We start from the raw sequence: 22690 nt of genomic DNA on the forward strand, positions 1-22690 counted from the left end.
CTAAAATGTTTGTAAGTAGAATCACATTAGTACTTAGATAGTATCTTAATATTGGAGCGGCGGCAAATTGATTTATATGTTTTCCGACATTTCAGTATTAAAAACTAATTTACCATGACTATTACTCACCAAAAGACATAGTAAAAAAATAGAAAATATAATTATAGGAACGTATAAATAATATTATCTTTGTCTTGAACTGCATTTGCATGTGAAGCATGGTTTTTGCGAATAGAAAACCCGTAGAGATAGGAAATGTTTCAGGGACGCTGGTTTTTATAGTGACCTATCCAATCTTCTAATGCCGACGAGTGGAGCTGTCTCAGGAGGGCGAGTGGACAGCGAGAACCACTCTCGATACGGACTTTCTGTTGCAATACGTTTGAAAACTACTACTTTAAGCTAATTTAATTAAAAAACTAGATCCATTTGGTTTGCTTCAACGTAAAACGGATACAACGAAAAAAATAATTGTTACGGAATTCTGGAAAACATTACAATCAGATTGTCAATATACGTTATATTCATTGATGTTTAATGTACACGTGATGAAGTTGTATCTGTTTTAGAAAGCGGGGAATGCTTGTCATAACATAAAAACAAATTATGTGACATGTTCAGTGTACTCATTGGGATTGTGACAATACTTCATATTGTAATTTATATGTTAATGTTCTTTTTGTAGATACTGACGTTTATAACTAACTAGCTCTTGCTTGCGTCTCCGCCTGCGCCCTGCATGATATCTTTTTCCGGGATAAAAAGTAGCCTAGAGCACTCAGGATTAATGTAGCTTCCTATTATTGCTAAAAATTCAAAATTGCTTAGCATATTCTATAATAAGCGCATTCAAACAAGTAAACTCTTCAGCTCCATGTGTTGGTGTAGACTTATATATGTCAAACCCATGCCTTTATCCCCGATAAGTTACGTAGAAGAAGAAAATTGTGCTCCTAAATTTTGTAATGATTTTTTCCGTCCTATTATATGATAGAGGGCGTGACTATCGCCAAACCGGACACAAAATCCAATACCAGGAAATATGTAATAAGGCAGGCGTTAATACTTACCATCATGGCAAAATTTTCATTAAATCATTCATCCGTGTACTACTACCGCGTAGAGAATATATTTTGTATGGATAATGGATATTTTTTTTTAAAGAATCTCTGCATAGTGTTTACTGCATTAGATGGTAAGTTGTGTGGCGTCCAGATATCTATTGACGAGGAATGATTATCTCTCGACACTACACGATTATGCCGGCCTGTATTTCCCCGAGAAGACCATTTTCATTTGAATGAGGAACATGCGACAGGGCCGCGCGGAAGGGTGAACTCTCCCCGACTTACTTTATTACTACAATGACTTGACATTTATTATCAGTTATGAAAATAAATTCTCTCCTCATGAAATAAAGGAAAAAAATGAATTAAACTCAGTCGACCGCGAAGGAAACGTGTTTAGGGCTTAATTGCGTAATACATTTCGAGTTAGAGCCGACTGTTTGTTGCAGTTTTATTATAATAATTTGTGTTGACGGTCCCTGTTTTGTGTGCTTTATGTTGATTTGGCCCTTCCTCGCCAGTCGCTCGGGCTTAACGATTCACTTTATTGTTTCCGGAATTGGATGTTAATGTGCTGAGCAATTCATGCTGATATTAACATTTTAATAAGGCGCCTGAGTTAGATTATCTAAGTGAAGTACACACTTTTTACAACCATTATGACAAAGTAGTTGTGTCATTATATTTAGATTATTAATTTCAATGTAATAAGGAAATAAATAACAATAAATAAACGTTAATATGTTAATTACTCTTGTATCACAAATGACTGTCTATTACTGTAATATCAAGCGATAAATATAGTTTACGTAGAAGATACAATTTTCAAAAATTCTAGTAATGTTTTATGGAAACACTTGAAATACAGTGTAAATAGATGTAGCGCGCTGGTTTAAAACAAACGAGCATTATAGTTGTTTCGTGACCACGTCCAGTTTGTGCGGTTTACAGCCTTGTAAATCTTCTCATAAAATATACAATGTTGTCACTATTGTTTCGGTTCGCCATCTTGATTTTCGTCCACCAATTCAATTTTAAAAACGTATTCTATAGCGAAAAAAGCTCAAGTATGGGTGGTGTCTGCAAAAATTGACATGTATACAAAATGTAGTACAAGCCGAATTTCCTAGAAGTAAATATATCCCTCCCTCTCATCGCTGTTCCTAAATAGTGGAGGTTGGCAGTCAGTCCGGCTGGTTATCTCTGTCGCTCGTGAGGCGTCGCTGCCCTATATTCTGCGATACTGCGCTCCGTAACGTTTCGTCTTCAGTGGCGCACACTACTGGCTCTTTTTCTTCGTGTCACTGGCTGCCGTGCGTCGGATGTGCAACTATTCTTTTTTGAAGGTTTCCAAGACTGCACCTTTGCTTTATTTTCGTCGGGAATTTGTACGTGATGTTTAGGGTTTGGTGTTTTTCCTCTGCAATTAGAAATGTTAATGTATTTTTCGTTAAATTAAATTTGCATGGGTCGTTAGTCTACTAATGTTTTAAAAATTCTTGCTAGTTATGTTAGAATTATCCTTAATATTTACTATACGAAATAATTATATATTTCGAATTCAGTTCTTGAAATTAAAATATGTTTTTTTTTTCAATTCAAAATCTCAAATATCAACCGTGAGTCTTATTATTTAATGGGTAATTTTATATAACAAATCTATATTGTATACAGAAATTTTCGATAAACCTCAAGTGAGAATTAACGTAGGGGGGTCCGATTTACAGCACGGCTTTCAGATGAAGATTGAACCGAGAACCCTAACAGTTTTTTTGTGTAGGTGTAAATCTTAAAGCGCGTTTACGATGCTCTATAGTGTAGCGCATGTCATAGGATAAGGCGATAATCATTTTATTACCCAACCGTATTTTGCGTCAGCTCCGCCTGCGTGGTATAGTTTATGCTGGGTAAAAAAGTAGTCTTTAGCACTAAGAAGAGTTAATATTGTCCCTTGATAAAAAGTACACTCAAGAGTAATGTACCTACCTATAGTTCAATAATTTTTAAAATCGGTCCAGTAGTTACAGAGGATACCCGACAAACATTCCCTCTTTATGATATTAGTGTAGATAAATTATTTTAATGACAAAAAATATTGTAGCACACAGTATACGACATTTATACGTCGATTAATAATCATTAATTGTATCGTAACATCTCTTAGTTAAGCGAGATGTTTACTGTTGAACTTAGAGCGTTGAGCATTAAATAGGCCTTTTATTTAGACACAGTCGAGAGAAAGTTGAATTCAAACCCTTGAAGGTAACTCACTAGAGAAAGTGGCTTGGCCGGACCCTACATATTGTATGAATTGTTTATTTTACGTTTAATGAATAGTAACGGATAATGTTAGCGTGTAGAAATTTCTAAGCGATTGAAGCGGCGATGGCCTAGTTGGGAATAGACGGACTGCTGGTACGAAGGTCCGTAAGTTCAAAACCCAAGGGCACGCACCGCTGACTTTTCTAGAAAGTTATATGTGTTAATGTGAATTATCGCTTGCTTTAACGGTGAAGGAAAACATCGTGCCACTAGGTCACATCTACCGTCACCATGTATCTTATCGGATGAACAACACCTCAGTCCCCCCGTGACCATGAAGGCTGCAGTCTTCGAAACGTCGAGAGAAAAGTAAAATATTAAAACCGCGATAAAATCCGAAAAATAGTTTAATTTAAATGTCTAACATTTGCGTAAACATAAGAAATCATTATGTATCCTATCGGGTCAAAAAATCTTGCAGAAAACAGAAGGGATTAGATAAAATATTTCCTCCCAAAAATCTTAAATGTATACAACACTAAAATACTATTGTCTTATAACTTGTGCCACAATGTTCCGCCTAGACCTTTGCCATAACAACCATGAACAGTAAAACAACACTTTTAAGGGCATCGTGAAGTTTTTAATGTCCACACGGTCAAGATTTAAGAAACCCTGGCATAATACTTAGGATAAATTTATATGTTCTCTGTTCAAGCCTTCCTAGTGTGGTAAGGTCAAGAGATTTTTGATGATTATTTTAAAGTATCAAGAATAGTTAGTAGGTTGATAATATAAAGAAAATATATCTAAAGAAATAAAATATAATGAATGAATCCTACTAGCCGAATTTTCTGCTATGGCGGCCAATCTTAACAGAGATCAGCCAGGTACGTAGGAGATATTATAGTGCACAAGTGTGTGCGCAATACCCAGGTGCACTCTCTGTTCCTTCACTCTCATAGTTCGGTGAGACGGCAATCCGACATAACCGGGATCAGGTGCAGGAACAACGGCTTTACTTGCTTTCCGAGGCACAGAGGTATCACACCGCCAACTTCCTAACTCCGTGCTGTGACTGAGTAATGTTTTAAGATGGAAAAACCTAGTCACAATTATTTTGGCCCGACCCGGGATTCGAACTCAGGACCTTAGCGCAGTACTCATACCGTATACAAGTACAACTACACCACCGAGGTTGTCAAGAATATAATATAGGTCATATCAACGTGTTTCCATCATTTTGCTGTGTACATTGTGCAGTAGTTATTCAAGTAGAGATTCCTCTATGATGTTTGTGTGCAGCAGTTATTATGATAAAGTTCCTCCATAGAAGATGTTTAATAATTTATCATAATAGAATAAAACATTTTCCTATAATGATTTCTTATGTTTACGCGCATGTTAGATATTGGAATAAAACTTCGTTTTGTGTCAGTATTAAAAATTATATCCAATGAACAAGAATATCTATTGTAGTGCTTTATTCTCGCATCCACAACATTTGGAGCTGTTCTTTTTTTGAAAATAGAAAGAGAACATAGTGTTACATCTAAAAATGTGAATAAAAAAATAAAGTTTATTTTTCAGTATTACCTACGTTATGTTTTAGTATAAATCATAGAAAATGCTATAAATATAATACTTGAAAGGTATTATCGAATTATTTCGATACAATACGAAATCGAATAAAATATAACATATACAAATGTACTTAAAATAGAAATCCATTCACTATGGTTTTCAAATTTGTTCCAGATATGAAATTAAGTTACGTGTAAATATGCGTAAGAATTTTCCAGTAACAACAAAATTAATTATAGTCTTGTTTTTTGTTGATTGGTATGAAATTGCTTTGGGTAAGTCAATTGTTTGATTTTACATGCAATAAAGGTTTTGCTTATTTATTTTTACCTTTTGTGTTATTTTGGAATGTATTATTAATATTATTAGTAAAAAAAGTTACAATGAAATATCCAAATACTTTGTACAATAAATTGCTGATGTGTTTACACAGTGACTGTCCAGTTTTAGTGGTCTTTGGACATGTCTAAAAGTAAATATTTCCTTAGAACGCAGATTGACAGATTATCTAAAACGTTAATATGTTAATTACTTCGTGGATCTTTTATACTTATGGCTTTTCATGCAACAAGCATCTGTAGTCTTCTGACTATCAGTACTCTTTTCGTATGTATAGAACCAACCGGAAGTCACAATTTATTGGTTGCCTTTTGAAGACTGTTGTCTCGGGATCGATGGAGTTTTATTAGTAGCTATTCAAAATGCTGTTTACGTAGCATCTACAACACAAATCATTTAATAAACAGTATAATGTAACGTAAAGTTTGAGGCTAATTAGATAAAACAGAATTTAGATTTTGTTTAAAATAGGCGTAATTTGTAAACCTAACACGTTTACAAGATGGATGGTGACAAAACTGTCTAGCTTTCATTTAGTATAGCTCTTGTACACTTTAAAATTAACTGTTTAATTTATTCCAGTACACAGTACGGATATTTTAGACTTCTGGTAAGTGTATAGCATATACCAACGTTTAATTTACGTGTTTATTTTAGAATTATTACATGATATATTTAGTATGCATATTATTATCGTTATTTTATTTATAAAGGTTTAATAATAATAATATCAGCCCTGTATTATACACTGTCTCACTGTTGGGAACGGGTCTCCTCTAACTACTGAGAGGGATTAGGCCTTGGTCCACCACGCTTGCCTAGCGCGGATTGGTACACTTCACACGTTACGTTTCCTTCACCGTTAAAGCAAGCGATAATTCACAAAGAATACACTCATGATTTTTTAGAAAAATCAGAGGTGTGTGCCCTTGGGATTTGAACCTGCGGACATTCCTCTCGGCGGTCCGTTCCACAACCAACTAGGCTATCGCCGCTTTGTTATATAAAGGTTTATTCAACTTATAATCAATACTGAGTATTGTTTAAGATTTAATGATTTTAGGGAGCGTGATCCTTCATTCGATGACGCCAGACGACATAATGACAAATCTGGAGACCATGAAAAACATACGGACAAGCAATTTCGGTATAACCGGGGGAAGACACAAGAGAGGTAATTGTTACAACTTAATAAAATGGCTGTACAAGTTTTGTCTTCTGGTGGCTATAGTCTAAGGGTAACGTATAGGGGCAGGACGTGGACCGGGAAATCTTGGTTTGATTCCTAAAGTGTAATAATGTATGCGATAAAGACCTCAAGAAATTTGAACATTCGATTCGTTGGTATTTTCTCTAAATTAAAATATATTTTTTGTTAAGAAATTGAATATTCGAATTGTTGGTACCTTCCATTAACACATTTTTTGTTTGAGGTCTCCAACAAACGCAGAAAAACGGGGAAACCGTGCCACATACCGAAGTAGAGATGACGCCGGCAAAATCAATGAAATTCGAGGAGATATAGAACAAGGACGTAATCTGAGACAAGGCAGAGATCGTGCTGGGAAGTGGCCAAAAGTCCACCAGTACATAAAACAATGGAATGTACCATCGTAAGATTTTATTATGGTATTATTTTTAATACTGTGACATACCTGTCTTGTTAATATTGTAAATATGATAATTCAGTACCAAGACGTCACAAACTGGTCCTCCTCCTTGCGTCATTTTCCTCAGTACTGAGGGTCGTGACCACCTCTCACCAGCTTCCGCCATATAATATCATGCCATCGGTCCCGACTGTATTGTTACACAATACAGATGACCAAATATACCATATACAAACTGGTAGCAAGTAACAATGTTATTTCTATTGTAGGTCCACTCGAATTACCCCAATGTATCTGAAGCAGCAACCAGATAAAGAGTAAGCATGCAAATAAACGTATGTACACATCTAATATTACACGTATAATGTTCAAATATATTTTCAGAACTCAGCAAAATCGTGGGGAATTTCCTGAAACTTTAAGTCCTTATTTTGTGAGTACCATTAATTCATTTATTAGACTAAGGTAGGTAGTTACGAACATGCTTTAAGGAAGTTTCCTTATGGATGAATGTAGCCCTTGAAGATGCCCTTTACCTAACTTCATGCTCCTCGAAGCAGTGGTTCAGCAGTAAGTTATTTTTCAATTAGGGTACATTGTAGACCCAATATATTTTTTATTGCCAGCTATTACCAATGTAGAGAGGAATATAAAGTATGTTTATGCTTTATACCACATTATTTCAGATATCTCGACATCTGAAAAGTATTATGGATAAATTTCCAAAGGCAAATGTTACATCTGAAACCATAGGACGTACAGTAGAGTACAATGACATAGTGATATTGAAAATAACAGAAACTAAACCCTCGGCAAAAAGATTCTTTAGAGCTGATGAAAGCAAATACATGGATGAAGTGCCAGAGAAGAAAATAGTATTTATAGTCCACGGATTAAGTGTCATGGGCATGCGGATGCTACCTTGTTTGACCAGGGAAGAGGAGTTTACCAGGCTTGTTTCATATTATTTAGATCACTTGGACAAGTTCGATATATTTTTGATACCGCTTGCTAATCCAGATGGGTACGTGAAAGTTGTAAGTAATTTTACGAAGATAAAACTGTTTCATTGCTTTATTAATATGGCATAATAAATGTGGTGTCCGTTAGTTTATTACCCCGGCCGAGCAGACTTATTCACGGTTTAAACAGCAAAACGGATTATACGATGATTATTCTGATTTATTTGCTACCAAAAATATTAATTAAAAAAAACTTTTGAACTAAACGACGATTCTAAGTCTAGTTTTACCAAAATTTGTAACCAAAATGTTTTGATCGTAGGCGCATCTGATGTGGAATAAAAATATGTCTCCACAAAGCGCGTGTCCTGGTGTAGCATTGGACCGCAATTTCGACGTTGCTTGGAACGCGACTCGAACCATCAGCTCTTGCAGCCAGCTGTACCCAGGACCGGCTGCCTTCTCAGAAGCCGAGACTAAAGCCATCCGAGATGTTTTCCACCACTACAGCCACAAGATAGTCGCTTACTTTCACGTGCATGCTGGAAGTTATACTTTTAGTACCTTTAAGGTATAGAATGTCATTTTATTCCTAGTTTTGTTTTAAATTCTGTTGATAAAGCAACATTTTATGACATTGATGCTAAACAATTGAGATGAAAGTAATATATGGTGTGGAAAAAGGAAAGTTATATAATATTTTCATAACGCCTTACTCTGATTTCTGCGCAAAATGATCTGATGACCTAACCAAGAACCAGTACTTAATACTTGAATCATTGTACCGTTGTTTTTACTTATCAATAATAGACAAGTATCTCTGAGCGATTTAAGTTATTATAACTTATTGTTTTATTATTTATTACATAATTTAAAGCCTATTAATTTTTATTTGTGTCGTGACTAAAGTCAATTAGTTAAGGATTATTTTATAGCATAATTCTGCAATTAACAATTCGAATAACACATTTTTTATAATCCTGATTGGCGATACTGAAGTATTTTTATTATTAAGAATGTATGAAAATGGGATTATTCAATATAAAGCTATATATTTTATATTTATATTGTACTATTTTTTATCGTTATTCTTATAAAGGTACACTCATAACTTACATATTTGTTTTTATTTTGACTCTGATTTATATTGATAAATTGGCTTCCAATGAATACCATTTTCATATCATACCCTTTCTGGTATTATTTAAATGCAAAAGTTTATGCAAATGTTTGGACGTTTGTAGGTTTTATTTAAAAATAAACACAGAATACACTAAACGGCTTTGGATGAAATTTATAAAACAGGTAGACCATGTCCTGGTTTAAAACATAGGTTTCTTTTTATCCTTTTTTTTGTTTTCGCGGAGGAAGTGTCTTATGACTACCGCCCAGCCTTCGTGGGGGGGCGACTGAGCTTATGTTGGGGTCACCGTGCCTTACGACCCGGCGTTGCGTCGCCAGGATTTGATGTCGACCTTCAAAAACCCCCGCGCACCGAAGGACGCCCTCGGCGTCTACTGCAGCATGAGGCCAACTGCACTCTGCCGTCCATCCCGGAGGTCTACCGAAAATTGTGCAAAGACGCACAAAAATGGGGATAGGCAGGGGATACCGTGGTGAAATTCTCAAAACATCCTAGCAATTTGATCCTAGGGGAATAATAAAATTTTTAATCTGTTATTTAAATAGATAGTGCTGGCGTCGTACTTTGTTTTAGGAATTTTTGTACCGAAAAATGCTTTTCACGCGGCGATTTCGCAAGCAACACCTAGGAAATTACAAAGATAGGTTAAATAACCAAATGGTTTATTAACTTGAAAATGCTGTTCAGGGTGATGCTGTCCTCTATCCCAAAGGCTACACAGACTCGCAGACGGATGACGACAAATACCTCGACTTGAGAGGTGAGATAGATGAAGCCATGAAGAACGCTAGTTTCCAAATCCTTACAGTCACTGTGGATACCTTGTACAACTGGTACGGAAAGATATCTGGCAGCAGCGTGGACTATGCCTCATCGGTATGTTCTATTATTGTTTACACTCAAGCAAACCGCTGGCCTGGTAGTAACTTTCTTTATACTGGCACGCCAAAGTGAACACTTTGACTGATTGTAAGTGTAGTTGAGTCCAGATTTAGTGACGACGGATGGAAGACGGCTAGTCCCCGCTACACAATTATGCCGGCCTATTTGAAACCGAATATACGCAAGCTGGTCAAAAACACGTTGCATTTACGTAGGCCACTATGTTGGGTTTTACACCTATATATGGTGTCGCTATCCCGTTAGATACAATTGTCTTACCACCTGCAATACAATCTGAATTATGACTGACGATTAGCAGTTGCACCCTTCATTTCAAATTGCTGCGGTGATGCAGTGGCGTCATTTACAATCAGGCGAGGAGTTAACTCGTTTTCATTCTGTAAAAAGGACTGTGGGTGTATAATAAGAGATTATTTTATTACGTACACACACTCACGTCTTTTATCCCTTAAGGGGTAGGCAGAGGCGTAACTGACGCACCTACTTTCCGCCGTATGTATTCCGTCTAATAATACTATAGAGGGCGAGTCTATCGCTGGACACAAATTCCATTCTCCTAGTTGATATTGAGTAGAAAAATCAAATATTACTTTGCCCGACCCGGGGATCGAACCCGAGACCTTATCACTGCTGTCGTACCGTAGTATAACTGTGCCAATAAGGCAGTCAAGTTTTTGTAAACCTATAATATCGATGTGAAATTATATTTTTTAAGGTATACGGCATTCCCTACGCTTTGGAGCTCGTGATGCAGTTGTATAATATGGCGAGTTATGAAGCACTGACCGAGATATGGAAGAGAGTTATAGACGTCACGTTCAACAACATTTGGAAAAATACATACAGTAACGATGTTAAATAAACATACATTGAAAATTGTTTCCTTTTACTATACAAGGCCCTAACACGGCACATTGCTATCATAATTGATTAAATTTATTACATTTCATACTGAGTAATGTAGAGAGCGATACCAGAATTATATCTTATTGTTTTAATCTTTATTAAATATTTTTTATTATATAATTTAAAACCTATTTAATTTTTATTTGTGTCGTGACTAGAACCAATTAGTTAAAGATTATTTTATAACATAATTCTGCAATTAACGATTCCAATAACTTTTACTACGCAAGTCGATTTTGCAAAATTTCCTTTTTGATCTAAAAATTCTTATTTTATACTTTAAAAACCAAATTCTTATTTCAAAAATGAAGTTTTGCATTATAGACGATCATGAAGAAGTCTCTAGTAATATATTTTTTTCTTTAATCGTCTGTGACATAAACTTGACATAACCGAGTTGGTAGTGTTAATTGCTGGTACAGTAAAATTAGTTGAGGCATTACATCATTAAAGTCACACCTATTCTTTTTATTTAGAGCAGCGAGTAATAAGTCATCACAACCCGAATGTGAAACATATTTGATATTATGATAACTTTCATCGCCAAGAACAAAACATGTTGAAATGTTATGAGGTTGTATCTCCAAATATACACTAACGTAATAACTGGCCTCAGTGGGAGATTGATTTATAAAATTGTCTTTATAGATCCTGAGGGAGATACAATAAAATTCGATTAAATATATCCATTAACGCAACGTGACGTGACCAAAATGTGCGTCTAATTTCATAAATAAATAAATTTTGTCATTATCCCATTAGACGTATAAATGCTTTGGTGGCGTAGTTGTATTGCGTGTGATACGAGACCGCTCTGAGGTCCCGGGTTCGAATCCTGAGTCAAGCAATATTATATGCGGGTTTCTTGTTTAGTATCAGCCCGGAGTCTGGAATTTGAGCCCGTCATGGCTATAGGCTCGCCGCCTATAAATATAATATTATTTGCAGCGTGTACATGAATTCATTTAAATTGGCCATGTATTTATAAGGACTGCTTAGATTGCAAATTTTACAATGGGTCTATCGTAATATTATAATCATTATCATTTATAACTAGGCAAAAAGGCTAAAATACTATAAAAACGTAAATGAATCCGTAATCCGTTCCGTATTCGGCAAATATTATGACACTTTCACCAATGCGTCATCGGTGCCCCCGCGCAGTCTGCGTATACCGCCGTGGGAACCATACAATACTGGTTCATTACCAGTTTAAGAAATTCATTAACCTCAAAACGGACAATGTATGTCAACATATCAATTCGATCGCGTTCTATGGGCTCGTAAGTATGCCAACGTAAACTGGTTGTGCATACAAAAAGACTCATAAGAGAGAATAAAGAAAGCGAACGTTTTCGCGGTTTTAAAGTTGTTTCCGTCGTCACTTTTGTTTTAAGCCATCCTGTTTTCACTGCGGATATTAGGCCAATGTAATACTCACGTGACGTGATGAGTCTAATCACTTAATCGCTCGATATAACATTTCTTTACGCTTAGAGTAATATGTGAAAGTAATTTTTAGGAATTCCGGAACGCCTCATGCAATCTTGAGTCATACGTACTCGTTTTAGAGTTCGGATACAAGTATTAATGATGAAATTGGTTATAATTTTTATGTCACGTGATGGTGTCGTCAATAATTACCGTTTAGAAGTTATTTTTTTTGTTTTAGTAAGTTTACCGTCATTGAACGTTGTCGCGCATTTGTCGCTGGAGGCGTGCCAGACTTCATAAAAACACATGAAAGTAAGATTAACTTCCAGTATCCAGGCTTTCTACTGGATACGCTGTTGTTAATCCATTTTAGGTCCCGTAGCCTATTTAGGAACCCTAATAGAATTTCCGTGTCGGACTCCCTGTGCGCAGGTCATTGTCGGTCCATTCAAAGCCTATTAGAGACATGGTGTTAAAAGGCATACAATTTGTCAAATAACTATGTCTAGGAAATAACTATATTTACAAAAATTGGGATTATTAAAGGCTAATTTTGAAGTTTTCCGACAACAAGTTTTTTTTTTACAATCATTTATGTTATATCATTATTATACTACACTGGTGTAAATTATCCGTGTTAAAGAAGAGAAACGCAACATATTTGGCTCAGTTGAAAATAAAAACAAATACTTTATGATAATGTTTTTTTAATCATAATACACATATTATCTAAGAGCTTTAATATTTTAAACTTATTTATATTTTCTATTGCATTGCTCATCATGTCGTCCTTCGGCCAGTCCTGACAAACATTTAGGACTTTTGTGCAATCTAATATTTCATAAACTATCCAAATTCATACCTATATATTAATTTCTGGTATCGCGTACCGATATTCAATTTTTTTATGATTTCTGGTTCTGCATTCTTCTTGCAGTATTGTAATTATTACAAGCATCTAGTCATATGACTACAACTATTTAACCATGTATTACGTCTTCAATGTTGTATAGATCTTCAAGACGTCAGAACATTCCACTATTTTATTGACGCATATTGTAATTACGAGTGTCAAGTGCCGTTTGTATAACAATAAGATTGGTCGTGCTTAGCAACAATGTAAAACTATAATATAACAGGACATCTGTAACAGAATTTGTACCGTTTCATTTGGACTACAACTTTTGTCTTCAGTAATAGACGTCGTCAACTCCTCACAATTGTGTCAAACTCCTTTAGTAATAGTATAGCATCATTACGCGAATTCACTCATAGTTAATTGTTTATTAACTGATGCACCATTGCTTAACGAGGCGGAAACCTCTAAGCGGGCCACGAGTGTGGAGTCCCGGATTAGATTCCCGTCACTGGACATTTTTGAAAAATCTTTCCATAAGAAGCAAATAAGTTCTTGCAACTTTTGGTTTGGTTAGAGGAAGAAACCTTTAATTCCTTGATGACTAAGTTCTTAGAAATGTTTGGGTCATGCTCAAACATTGGATGACATAAAAAATAAACAAAGATACCTTGGTTATAACATTAGTGACTCAGTTAAGCCATGTCATGACAATGAGTTTAAATCCGTTAGAGGCGTGGGTGACATCGACACCGGTGCCTCGGCTCAGTTCAATAAACTTGATCCACTCGAGATAACTTTTCATTTTGATATGATTAATGATGTCGCTATTGAATTTCCTACAGCTAATCAATTTTGAGGTTGTATTTTAGTTGTAAGTTCAAGGAAATGGGTAATTTTAGTTAATTTTGTTAAGTATTACGTTTTCACTAAAATAAATCTCACTAAGAAAGTTCCCCGAATAAGATCTCAAAGTTCTGGATTTAAAGGTCATTTGAATCTAATAGCCTTTTGTCGTTACTGATGTCATTATAATGAAGTTTTAGTATGTTCAACTTCACGATGAGTAGTTTTATTTTTAGAATCCATACTTAGGTATGCATTATTCTAGACACCATAAAAACTGGATGATCTCAAACCGAAATTTATAATTATTGGAGATGTGTTTGGCATTTAATTTGCCATAATAATGCAAATACCATTGGCCAAACAGGAAATTCAAGTAACCTTAGAAGATAAATTGTTTTCTAATGAGCACTTTCATGTTGCTAGCAATAAAGCTATAAACACAATAATTGTTGTTAAAAGTTGTGTGATAAGCATCCATTAAAGGCCTTGTTAGTTTTTTTTTATACGAGCATGGGAATGTGCCCCCCTGGACCTGATGGGAAGTGGAGTATGGTCCAATAGAATGTCGACTGACGAGAGATGATTACCCCTCGGCCGTCAACACAATTATGCCGGCCTATTGAAACCCGATATACACAGATTAATCCCGGAACGCGACACACTTACATGGGCCACTAGTGCGGGTTTACAACCTTGTGTACGGTGGTCGCTATCCGTGCGGATATAAAATATATCCTATCACCGGCAAAACTAACAATACCAGAATAAATAAAATACTGGATGTTTTTTTAAAAACAACAGATATATTCATGTTCTTCTTATGCATAGAACTTCATAGTAATTATGTGTGTATTAATTTATTGTAAATGAGTTTATTTAATTAAACCATATCCATATATAAAATATGTAACTATATATAAAAAGTCTGTTTGATTTGATTGGGATACAACAATATTAGCCAATCACAACAGCCCTATGGCTACGCACTGGGAAGGCTGCCATGCCGTCAGCTCTGAGAAACAGACTTGTTAACACAGCTTTACTCCGTCTTTATAAAAAAAAAAATGTCTATGAATAAGGGGGTATGTCTGCCTATCTGTTTGTTATATTTTCATTAAAAAATATACTATTTTGACTGAAACCGTCTAGACATTGTATAAAAAAATCGAAAATGTTTAAATAAATTGTATTTTTAGTCATAAGACTTTTTAACTATGAGATTAAGGGCTAGATTAAGGGAGAAATATAAAATTAAAGATGAATTTTATTCTAAATATAAAATGGGATTTATTACCGTTAGTGCAAGTGGAGGCGGCGATGTGGAAAATAAGTGCAGCGTTGGTGCGTTCAGCATTTATTACTTGAAAATCTCAATCACAGTCTCGTATTCGGAAGTAAATTTCACGATTCATTGCGTTTTTAATTTTGAACGCTGATAATCTTATAAACGCCGTTTTATTGCGACGAAGCTGCATACTTTAGTGAAGGTGGCCGTTAATATTTTGATTTTATTTCCTTTCGGAAAATTTAATATTTTTCGTATGACAAGATAACTAATGTAGGTCGCTTTGGTAAACACCATGTGTATGACAAAGAAACGCTAACGCGACGGGAGAAAATTCAATTACAAAAAACCGAAATAAAATTAGAAAAATAGTTTTATTACGATAAAAAAATCTAAGTAGAAAATTTGCATATATAATTTTTTAGAACTCCGTCAGCTTGGAAAAATATATTCTGTTTACAATTCCAGTACTGGATAATTTGATTAATATTGATCGCATGATGGTTTTACAATACTTCAATATCAGAATGCGCTAAATGTTAACTGCAATAAAATATGTATAACCGATGCAGAAGACAACAATATTATCCCAATCTTATGCTCTACCTCAAAAGGTAACTGAAAAGCTATGAACATTATTTACAGATCAGTAGGTAATTGTTGAATATAAAATTTTTTCTCACACGAAACATTAATAATTAGGCTATTTAGCACTATAAATTTATCTCAAGTTATGTTTTATAGAGAAAGCGCGGAAAGTTCGATAGTTCGTCCTTGCTCTACGTAATTATAGTGAGTGAAGCACCGTTATGGGGTCCCTCGTGGCCGGAATAGATGCGCGTGCGCAGTGTGCGCTAGCGCGGCGCCGCGGACACTGGTGTGTGATGCGAATGATTTTACCAGTCCATTTGTGATAAGTTGTGATGGCTCTTTGGATAGTGTTGTTTTTGGGTGAGTTTAACATATTAACGACATTTTAATTTTCTGTTAGGTGTCTAATTACAATCAATCGATAAGTTGATTATATTGTTCTTCATTTCTTTTCCTATTATTTATTATGTGTTTTACTTATATAAATCAATTAATTAGTAATTACCAGATTTAATACGCGTGGAAACATAATATATATATTTCAAAATGATTACTAATACACTTATAATTTTTTTCTCCTAATAAACAAAAAAATTATCGAACAAAGTAAAACTTCATTCTAATTTATTGCTCAATATAATAACTTTATAAATCATTTTATATATTTAAAATCTTGACAAATACCATTAATACAGGAAAACATTTTAAATTACCATTTTTCTCTATCATCGCCATGTATGAGTTTTCCCTTTCTTATAAGCTCATTACCATGACATCTCGAGAGTTCATGCTTGATTTCTCTCATTCATTACAATACGGTAAACATATGATGGGGTATTTGTATGTGCAAGTACTTGTTAGTCATTAAACCATAGTTATATAATAGGAAAACAACTTTTTCAGGAAATACTTTCCCTCTGATAAGTACTTTAGGAATAATTAATCGTTAATATAGGAGAAAGGGTATTCAGAGATGTTACTGTGCGATTACGCCACGTATTTTTAAAAAAATAAAAACAATATTTTGCCGAATTTCTTTATTTGATTTATTGAGACAGTTAATCTTGTTTCTTATATATTTTATCCATGTGTTTGTTACGGCTTATTCGAAATTAAAAACAATAACAAATATATTATAATCTACAAAAAAAATATCAGCCATTAAACCATAGCCATGATTAAAATCAATAAAATGCATTTTATTGCGTTTATACACGCGTTTATCAAGCGATTAATTAGCCATTAAACTTTGCAAATTAAAATATCAATTATAATTGAATAATAATTATTGGTGTATTGCTAATTTATAATTAGTATTTTGATACCTTCAAGGTCTAAGAATGGTGATATTTTTACGACCATACAATAACCAAATCTCGTGATTAATCGGACCTCAAAACTGACATTACGTATTTTATCTAGGTAGTAAAACAAACGGTACGTCAGCACTCTGGGTTCGAATCCCGGGTCGGGAAAAGTGATGTTTGAGTTTTTTCTGCTCAATATAAGCCCGAAGTCTGGAATTTATGCCAGATATGGCGTATACCTGGCCCCCTAACACATTATGGGACATAACACTCTTGGCGGAAAGTGGATGCCCTGGTTACACCTCTGCATGCCCCTTCGCTATAAAAAACCTGTAACTTGTGTATTAAAAAAACCTGTAACTTGACAAGGAACCTTCACGTAAATAATTATAAGTAAATTCAAAAGCTACAAGTTTACATAAATTTTACAATAATCAAAATAAATTAGGACTGACAAGACAATGCTAGTAGTCTGATCAAAGGGCGTTTATCAATCACGTTTAATTTTACACCGCGATCAAACAATGTTCAGCCAACGCCATGACTGGATCAGAAAAATAATAACTTTTTCATCCATCAGGAACCGTTAGATTGTTCCGCACCTTGTAACAAAACAAAGTAAATTAAATTTCTTCGATTAAAATATCAAGTGGAAATTGCATTCCTTTGCAACCATGTTTTATATTAAATTTATTTTTCCATCAAAATGAATACCAAGAATTCTATGAAAGGCATCATTATGCACAGTATCTTACATAAATATACACAGGTCACTATTAAATTAAATTAAAATCAGCGGGGATTCATGCGACGATCAAAGGGCGACTTTAATGATATCAATCGGTACCAAATTGGTCCAAGAGCCGAAGCCAACGTTGTAAAGAGCTCAATTACATGAAGCCAGACGAAAAAATATCGTCACAAATTAAAGAATCGTTCAACGCAAATAATCTGCCCACAAGAGTAGCATCAATAGCGCAGAACCGTGATTACGATGTTCAATAGAATATGGAAGGAAGCTTTAATGTTAATTAAATTAAATTTTTATGATGGTATAGTGGTTGAATTACTTAGTCACAGGTTAGCAAGAACGTGATGTAAACATAAGCATGTCAGGAAATAGCTCGCGAGAATGTTTATATATTTGGCACATCACGCATTTATCCCGGAAGGGGTATGCAGAGACGCATCTAGGGCACCCATTTTTCACCAAATGAAGTTTCAAGAAATGAAAATAGTGAGACAGTGTGGCATAATTTTTCTCTTATAACCACAATATAAACCGGAACTATATATTATGGTGTAGATTGGGCAATATACAACCTTATTTAAACAGTATGTGTACTAGATGTTTTAGATTTTAACGTTGGCATGTATGGTGTATTTTACATGTATTTTTAACATCTAACAAATTCTTTGAGTAAATTTTTCAATTATGGGGATTTCTATGGCAATTGCGCCACAGCGTCATCCTCTTATAAACCGAATTACATTATTATTCAAAATAAAATTAATAGCTCGTTATCATTCCTCTTTTATTTATTTGAATTTTATATTTGCATTTACTAAGAATGAAGCAAAATCATGCATCTATCGATGAAAGAAGCTAGTATTAGTTTGAGGTACACCACGTGAGGTTTTTTCAGTCAAACAGACAATATTTCTATGCTCCTACATGAAGTTGAGCATACATAAAACATAACTCATGCTGATTTGGAAACAATTTTCCTCATTCACCACTTAAAATTTTTTAACTGTAACCATTACGATAATGGTAAATGTTTGAGCGATAACTTGGAAAATATTTTTTCGCAACACCACTGGTCTGAAACTGTTGATAAGTTCAAACATGGCCTGAATCATTTGCAATTGCCATGCGGTCTACAATTGCTATGACTGCATACTTGTCGCAATAGCAAAATAAATTACCCAACATGGGATCTATGCTGGTGACTATTCATGTTAATTTCAATAGTTATTTATTTGTTGGTGCGGAACCGAATTTGTTTTACCCTGCTGGATAGCAACAGCAAGATGAAAAGCTCTCTATGGCTCCTTTCTATAAACCATATTCGAGAATCTTGGGTCAGAATATTTGTCGTCAGTCAAAAGATGTAACGACTATGTTAACGTTCTATTTGGACTAGCTTTTGGCGACGGCTCTGTCCGCGTAAAAAAGATCTTCCGATTATTCGTGAAAGAATTCAGCCCTTACAAGTAATATACTCGCATTTTTTTTTCATTATAATATTAGTATTGATTTTATTACTTACATTAGTCTGATTTGTGGCGTCACGCAAAACATGACATCTCAAATTATAATTTGTATTATTACTTAATATTATTTTATGTATTGAGATAATAAGAGTAATCCATTATTTCATGATTATAATAATAATTTGTATTATGTCCTTCAAGCATGCTATTTTATTTACAGGGGTGTTTGGTTTACGTTGGCAAGTAAGCTGTGAAACTAGTAAATATGATAAGTAAGTACCCATAAGACGTTAAAAATCTGTTTAAGTTATCACAATATTAACCTACAACAATTAAGGCCTTAACAATCAATGCCTTTAAGCTCCTAAAGTCTTAACAGTAACACCAAATAGTCTAAAGACTTCTTAAACTAGGTATAATACCTTCATTTAAACCACAAACCACAAACATATCTTCATTTTGTACATAAACAATATAAAATATTAAAAAATAATGATATTTCTGAAAACCATTATCAAAAGCGTTAGATACAAATATATTACTTATCATTAATTTCTATCACAAAGAACACGTGAACAATGTGTATTTCCCTTAACAGAGACAATAAGGATATATTCTTAATCAGTCTCATTAGAAGTTAAGGTCAAATTTAAATAATTTATTAGTCTTAAGTCTAGATTGTTGTCAAAATTATGTACTGTATGCTGTCGGTACATCATAGAATAAAAAAAATATATGTAGATTTAGAGTGTATTCATATGACTCCGGTGGCTGTTGCGACAATGACCTTACATGTATCAATTTAAAGTGAATTTCAATGTCTTCACATTACTTCTGTCGCAGTTTCCTCAAGGATATTCTAATCTTTACAAAGAGCAATCCATATCGTTGCGTTCAACCACAATATTTTTTCCAGCCACACATTAATAAGTATATATCCTCACACCGAAGCCCAGCTAAAAGTCGTTACCCAGTTCCACGACCCTGAGAATGCAGTGGAAATTCTTAAAGCAAGCCGAGGACTTAATGACAGCCTGGATGTTCTGGTACCACCGAACAGGGTCGGATATGTCCAGCATTACGCAAAACAATCGAATTTATTGTTAAAAGTTAAACAGAAGAATTATGGCAGGTAATTGTTTTTCATATTGGATTTTATTTGCTTAGAAAACAGCAAACTGTGGACATCTTTATTAGCTGTATATTCATTGTACTATATTAGTTAATTTAATTCTACGCAAGTGTCAAAAATAATTCATTGAATAAAATGTAAAAAAAAAAAACTCTTAGAGTAAATTTTATAATAATTAAATTGAAATTTAGCTACACTGTTGACGTGAAATCCATAACAAATTCATCTGCAATTTAATTGTAGCAATCCGTTTGGTCCGCATTTTACTTGTGAATAATGAAATTGCATCTCTAATCAGGTTATTAGAGCCCGTGGAGCGAATGCCGAGAAGACGAATTTTGCGGCCCTTTAGCACCAGTGAATATAATTCGTTTTCAGCTGTAAGTATAGTTAATACACGACTGAGTAATAAATATGCTATAAGAAGAAAATAAAATGTTTCCGTTCCAATAACTCTCTTCATCACATATTGGAGTCGCTGAGATATAATGAAGCTCTCTTTTATCGCCAGATACAAGACTATTTAGAGAACGTAGCGAGGAGACACTCGGACATAGTAAAGTTGCAAACCCTAGGCACAAGCTACCAAGGCCGTTTGATGAAACTGGTTAAAATATCCACGAATCCCAACGCTGGAAATCCTATTATATTTGTAGATGCAGGTACTTATAATTGGTGTAAATTTTACTTTTTATAAAGTAGCATTTGCTTTAGTAAATGAAACCATATACTTACTCTTTTTTCAGAAATCTCAGATTTACTTTTCTTATATTTTATAATTTCATAGTATAGCGCGAATATGGTGTGTACGTGAGTATATTTCTGACTAAGAGTGCGATGTTGCCGCTAGGACGAATTATCTGAGAGAACTAATTAAAATTGTTTTTTAAGTTTTCATTGATATTTTTTTAATTTTACATTTACGGTTCGAATAACTTATGGCAAAGTGTTATTTTGAAGAAGATGAGTATGTGGTATCATTTCGCAACGTAATGTCAAAATGACCCTATATAGGTTTTAAAACTGTACAAGAAACGACTGAATATATTTGTCGATACTTTCTTTGTACTTAGAAAATATCACGACTGTATAATTTCTTCTCATTTAAAGCATTTATGTCTGAATAGGCATCCACGCGAGAGAATGGGTCGCGCCCGCAATGGCTCTATACATAATACACCGGCTCACGAACGACCCTGAAGCGAGACAAAAGGACCTGAATGGTGTGGACTGGTACATACTGCCCGTCGTCAACCCCGATGGCTACGAGTATACGAGATCCAGCAGAAATGTAAGTTGCAATTTGTTACCTAAAATGAGAGTGATAGAAACTATTTCTTCTTGGTTTTTTTGAAGTATGGAAATATTGGCAATAATTAATTGGTTCAGTTTAATTATATTGTAGGATCAAAATGTTATGAATATATGTACTATATTACATCATACAAGTTGATAATGTTACTTGTCAGAAATACGATATATAATGCAATGTTACTTCATAGAGGTAATCCTATAAATAGTTAAAATAAGGACGTGATACAATAATATATAATGTAATAACTTTGAGATGCTATTACAGAATCGTATGTGGAGGAAGACGAGGTCCAAAAACGCCAACTGCTATGGCGTCGACGGCAATCGAAACTATGGCTTCAAGTGGGCTGTGAGTGGAATATCCAAGAACCCTTGCGACAAAGAGACTTACGCTGGACCGAAGCCATTCTCCGAACCAGAGACGCAAATGGTTAGGAACATCATGATGGAGAATGCAAAGAGACTTAAGCTTTACGTATCAGTACATTCTTATGGACAGTACTTGGTCTACCCTTGGGGATATACCGGAGATTTTCTCCCTAAGGAATGGAAGAAACTGGATTCTTTAGCTAGAGCGGTCTCAGATGCCGTGAAGAGAGCTGGCGGGAAGCCTTTCAGGGTGATGAGTGCTGGGAAGTGGTACCCCGCTGCGGGAGGCAGCGATGACTTCGCTTTTGGTGCCGTCGGAGTGCCTTATTCTTATACCATGGAATTGACAGACGGCTATGAATTTGTGTTCCCAGAACGTCTTTTAACCAACGTGTTGCCGCAGTTTTACGAAGGTTTCAGAGTGTTCGGTACTCAGATCAGAAACGAGTTCAGGGTCTGAATGATCCAAGTATAATTCGTTATATTGAAGACTGAAATCTGGTATTATTTTGAAAATGCGAATAATAAATTTGGTTGAAATCAGTTTTGTTTATTTTCT

The 22690-nt window shown here is 34.7% G+C and overlaps 2 protein-coding genes across 4 annotated transcripts; both read left to right on the forward strand.

Annotated features, from left to right (window-relative positions):
* Positions 1-4991: 4991 nt before the first annotated feature.
* Positions 4992-10748, forward strand: LOC115443254. Of its 2 annotated transcripts, none has more exons than XM_030168580.2 (10): positions 4992-5188; positions 5835-5862; positions 6316-6426; positions 6686-6865; positions 7132-7179; positions 7247-7295; positions 7549-7899; positions 8147-8395; positions 9656-9844; positions 10587-10748. In XM_030168580.2, exons 1-10 carry the CDS (start codon positions 5113-5115, stop codon positions 10731-10733), a joined length of 1428 nt encoding a protein of 475 aa, XP_030024440.2. In that variant the 5' UTR covers positions 4992-5112; the 3' UTR covers positions 10734-10748. The 2 variants fall into 2 exon arrangements, with proteins under 2 accessions (XP_030024440.2, XP_037295293.1); XM_037439396.1 differs by having other exon boundaries at positions 6686-6853.
* A 5249-nt stretch (positions 10749-15997) lies between these two features.
* LOC115443253 (carboxypeptidase B) lies at positions 15998-22674 on the forward strand. Of its 2 annotated transcripts, XM_030168579.2 has the most exons (7): positions 15998-16152; positions 19537-19588; positions 20233-20448; positions 20747-20828; positions 20960-21110; positions 21576-21739; positions 22028-22674. In XM_030168579.2, the coding sequence occupies exons 1-7, from the start codon at positions 16125-16127 to the stop codon at positions 22589-22591; spliced, it is 1257 nt and encodes a 418-aa protein (XP_030024439.2). In that variant the 5' UTR covers positions 15998-16124; the 3' UTR covers positions 22592-22674. The 2 variants fall into 2 exon arrangements, with proteins under 2 accessions (XP_030024439.2, XP_037295294.1); XM_037439397.1 differs by lacking the exon at positions 15998-16152 and having other exon boundaries at positions 19506-19588.
* Positions 22675-22690: the final 16 nt, after the last annotated feature.

This window comes from Manduca sexta, chromosome 16, assembly GCF_014839805.1.
Source record: "Manduca sexta isolate Smith_Timp_Sample1 chromosome 16, JHU_Msex_v1.0, whole genome shotgun sequence".
Lineage (NCBI taxonomy): Eukaryota > Metazoa > Arthropoda > Insecta > Lepidoptera > Sphingidae > Manduca > Manduca sexta.

Coding starts and splice junctions, on each gene's coding strand:
- LOC115443254 (XM_030168580.2), top strand. CDS start 5,113: ATGCGTAAGAATTTTCCAGTAACAACAAAATTAATTATAGTCTTGTTT. Junction 5,189..5,834: donor TTGGTATGAAATTGCTTTGG/GTAAGTCAATTG, acceptor AATTTATTCCAG/TACACAGTACGGATATTTTA. Junction 9,845..10,586: donor GCGTGGACTATGCCTCATCG/GTATGTTCTATT, acceptor ATATTTTTTAAG/GTATACGGCATTCCCTACGC.
- LOC115443253 (XM_037439397.1), top strand. CDS start 19,506: ATGTCCTTCAAGCATGCTATTTTATTTACAGGGGTGTTTGGTTTACGT. Junction 19,589..20,232: donor GAAACTAGTAAATATGATAA/GTAAGTACCCAT, acceptor TATTTTTTCCAG/CCACACATTAATAAGTATAT. Junction 21,111..21,575: donor TATTATATTTGTAGATGCAG/GTACTTATAATT, acceptor ATGTCTGAATAG/GCATCCACGCGAGAGAATGG.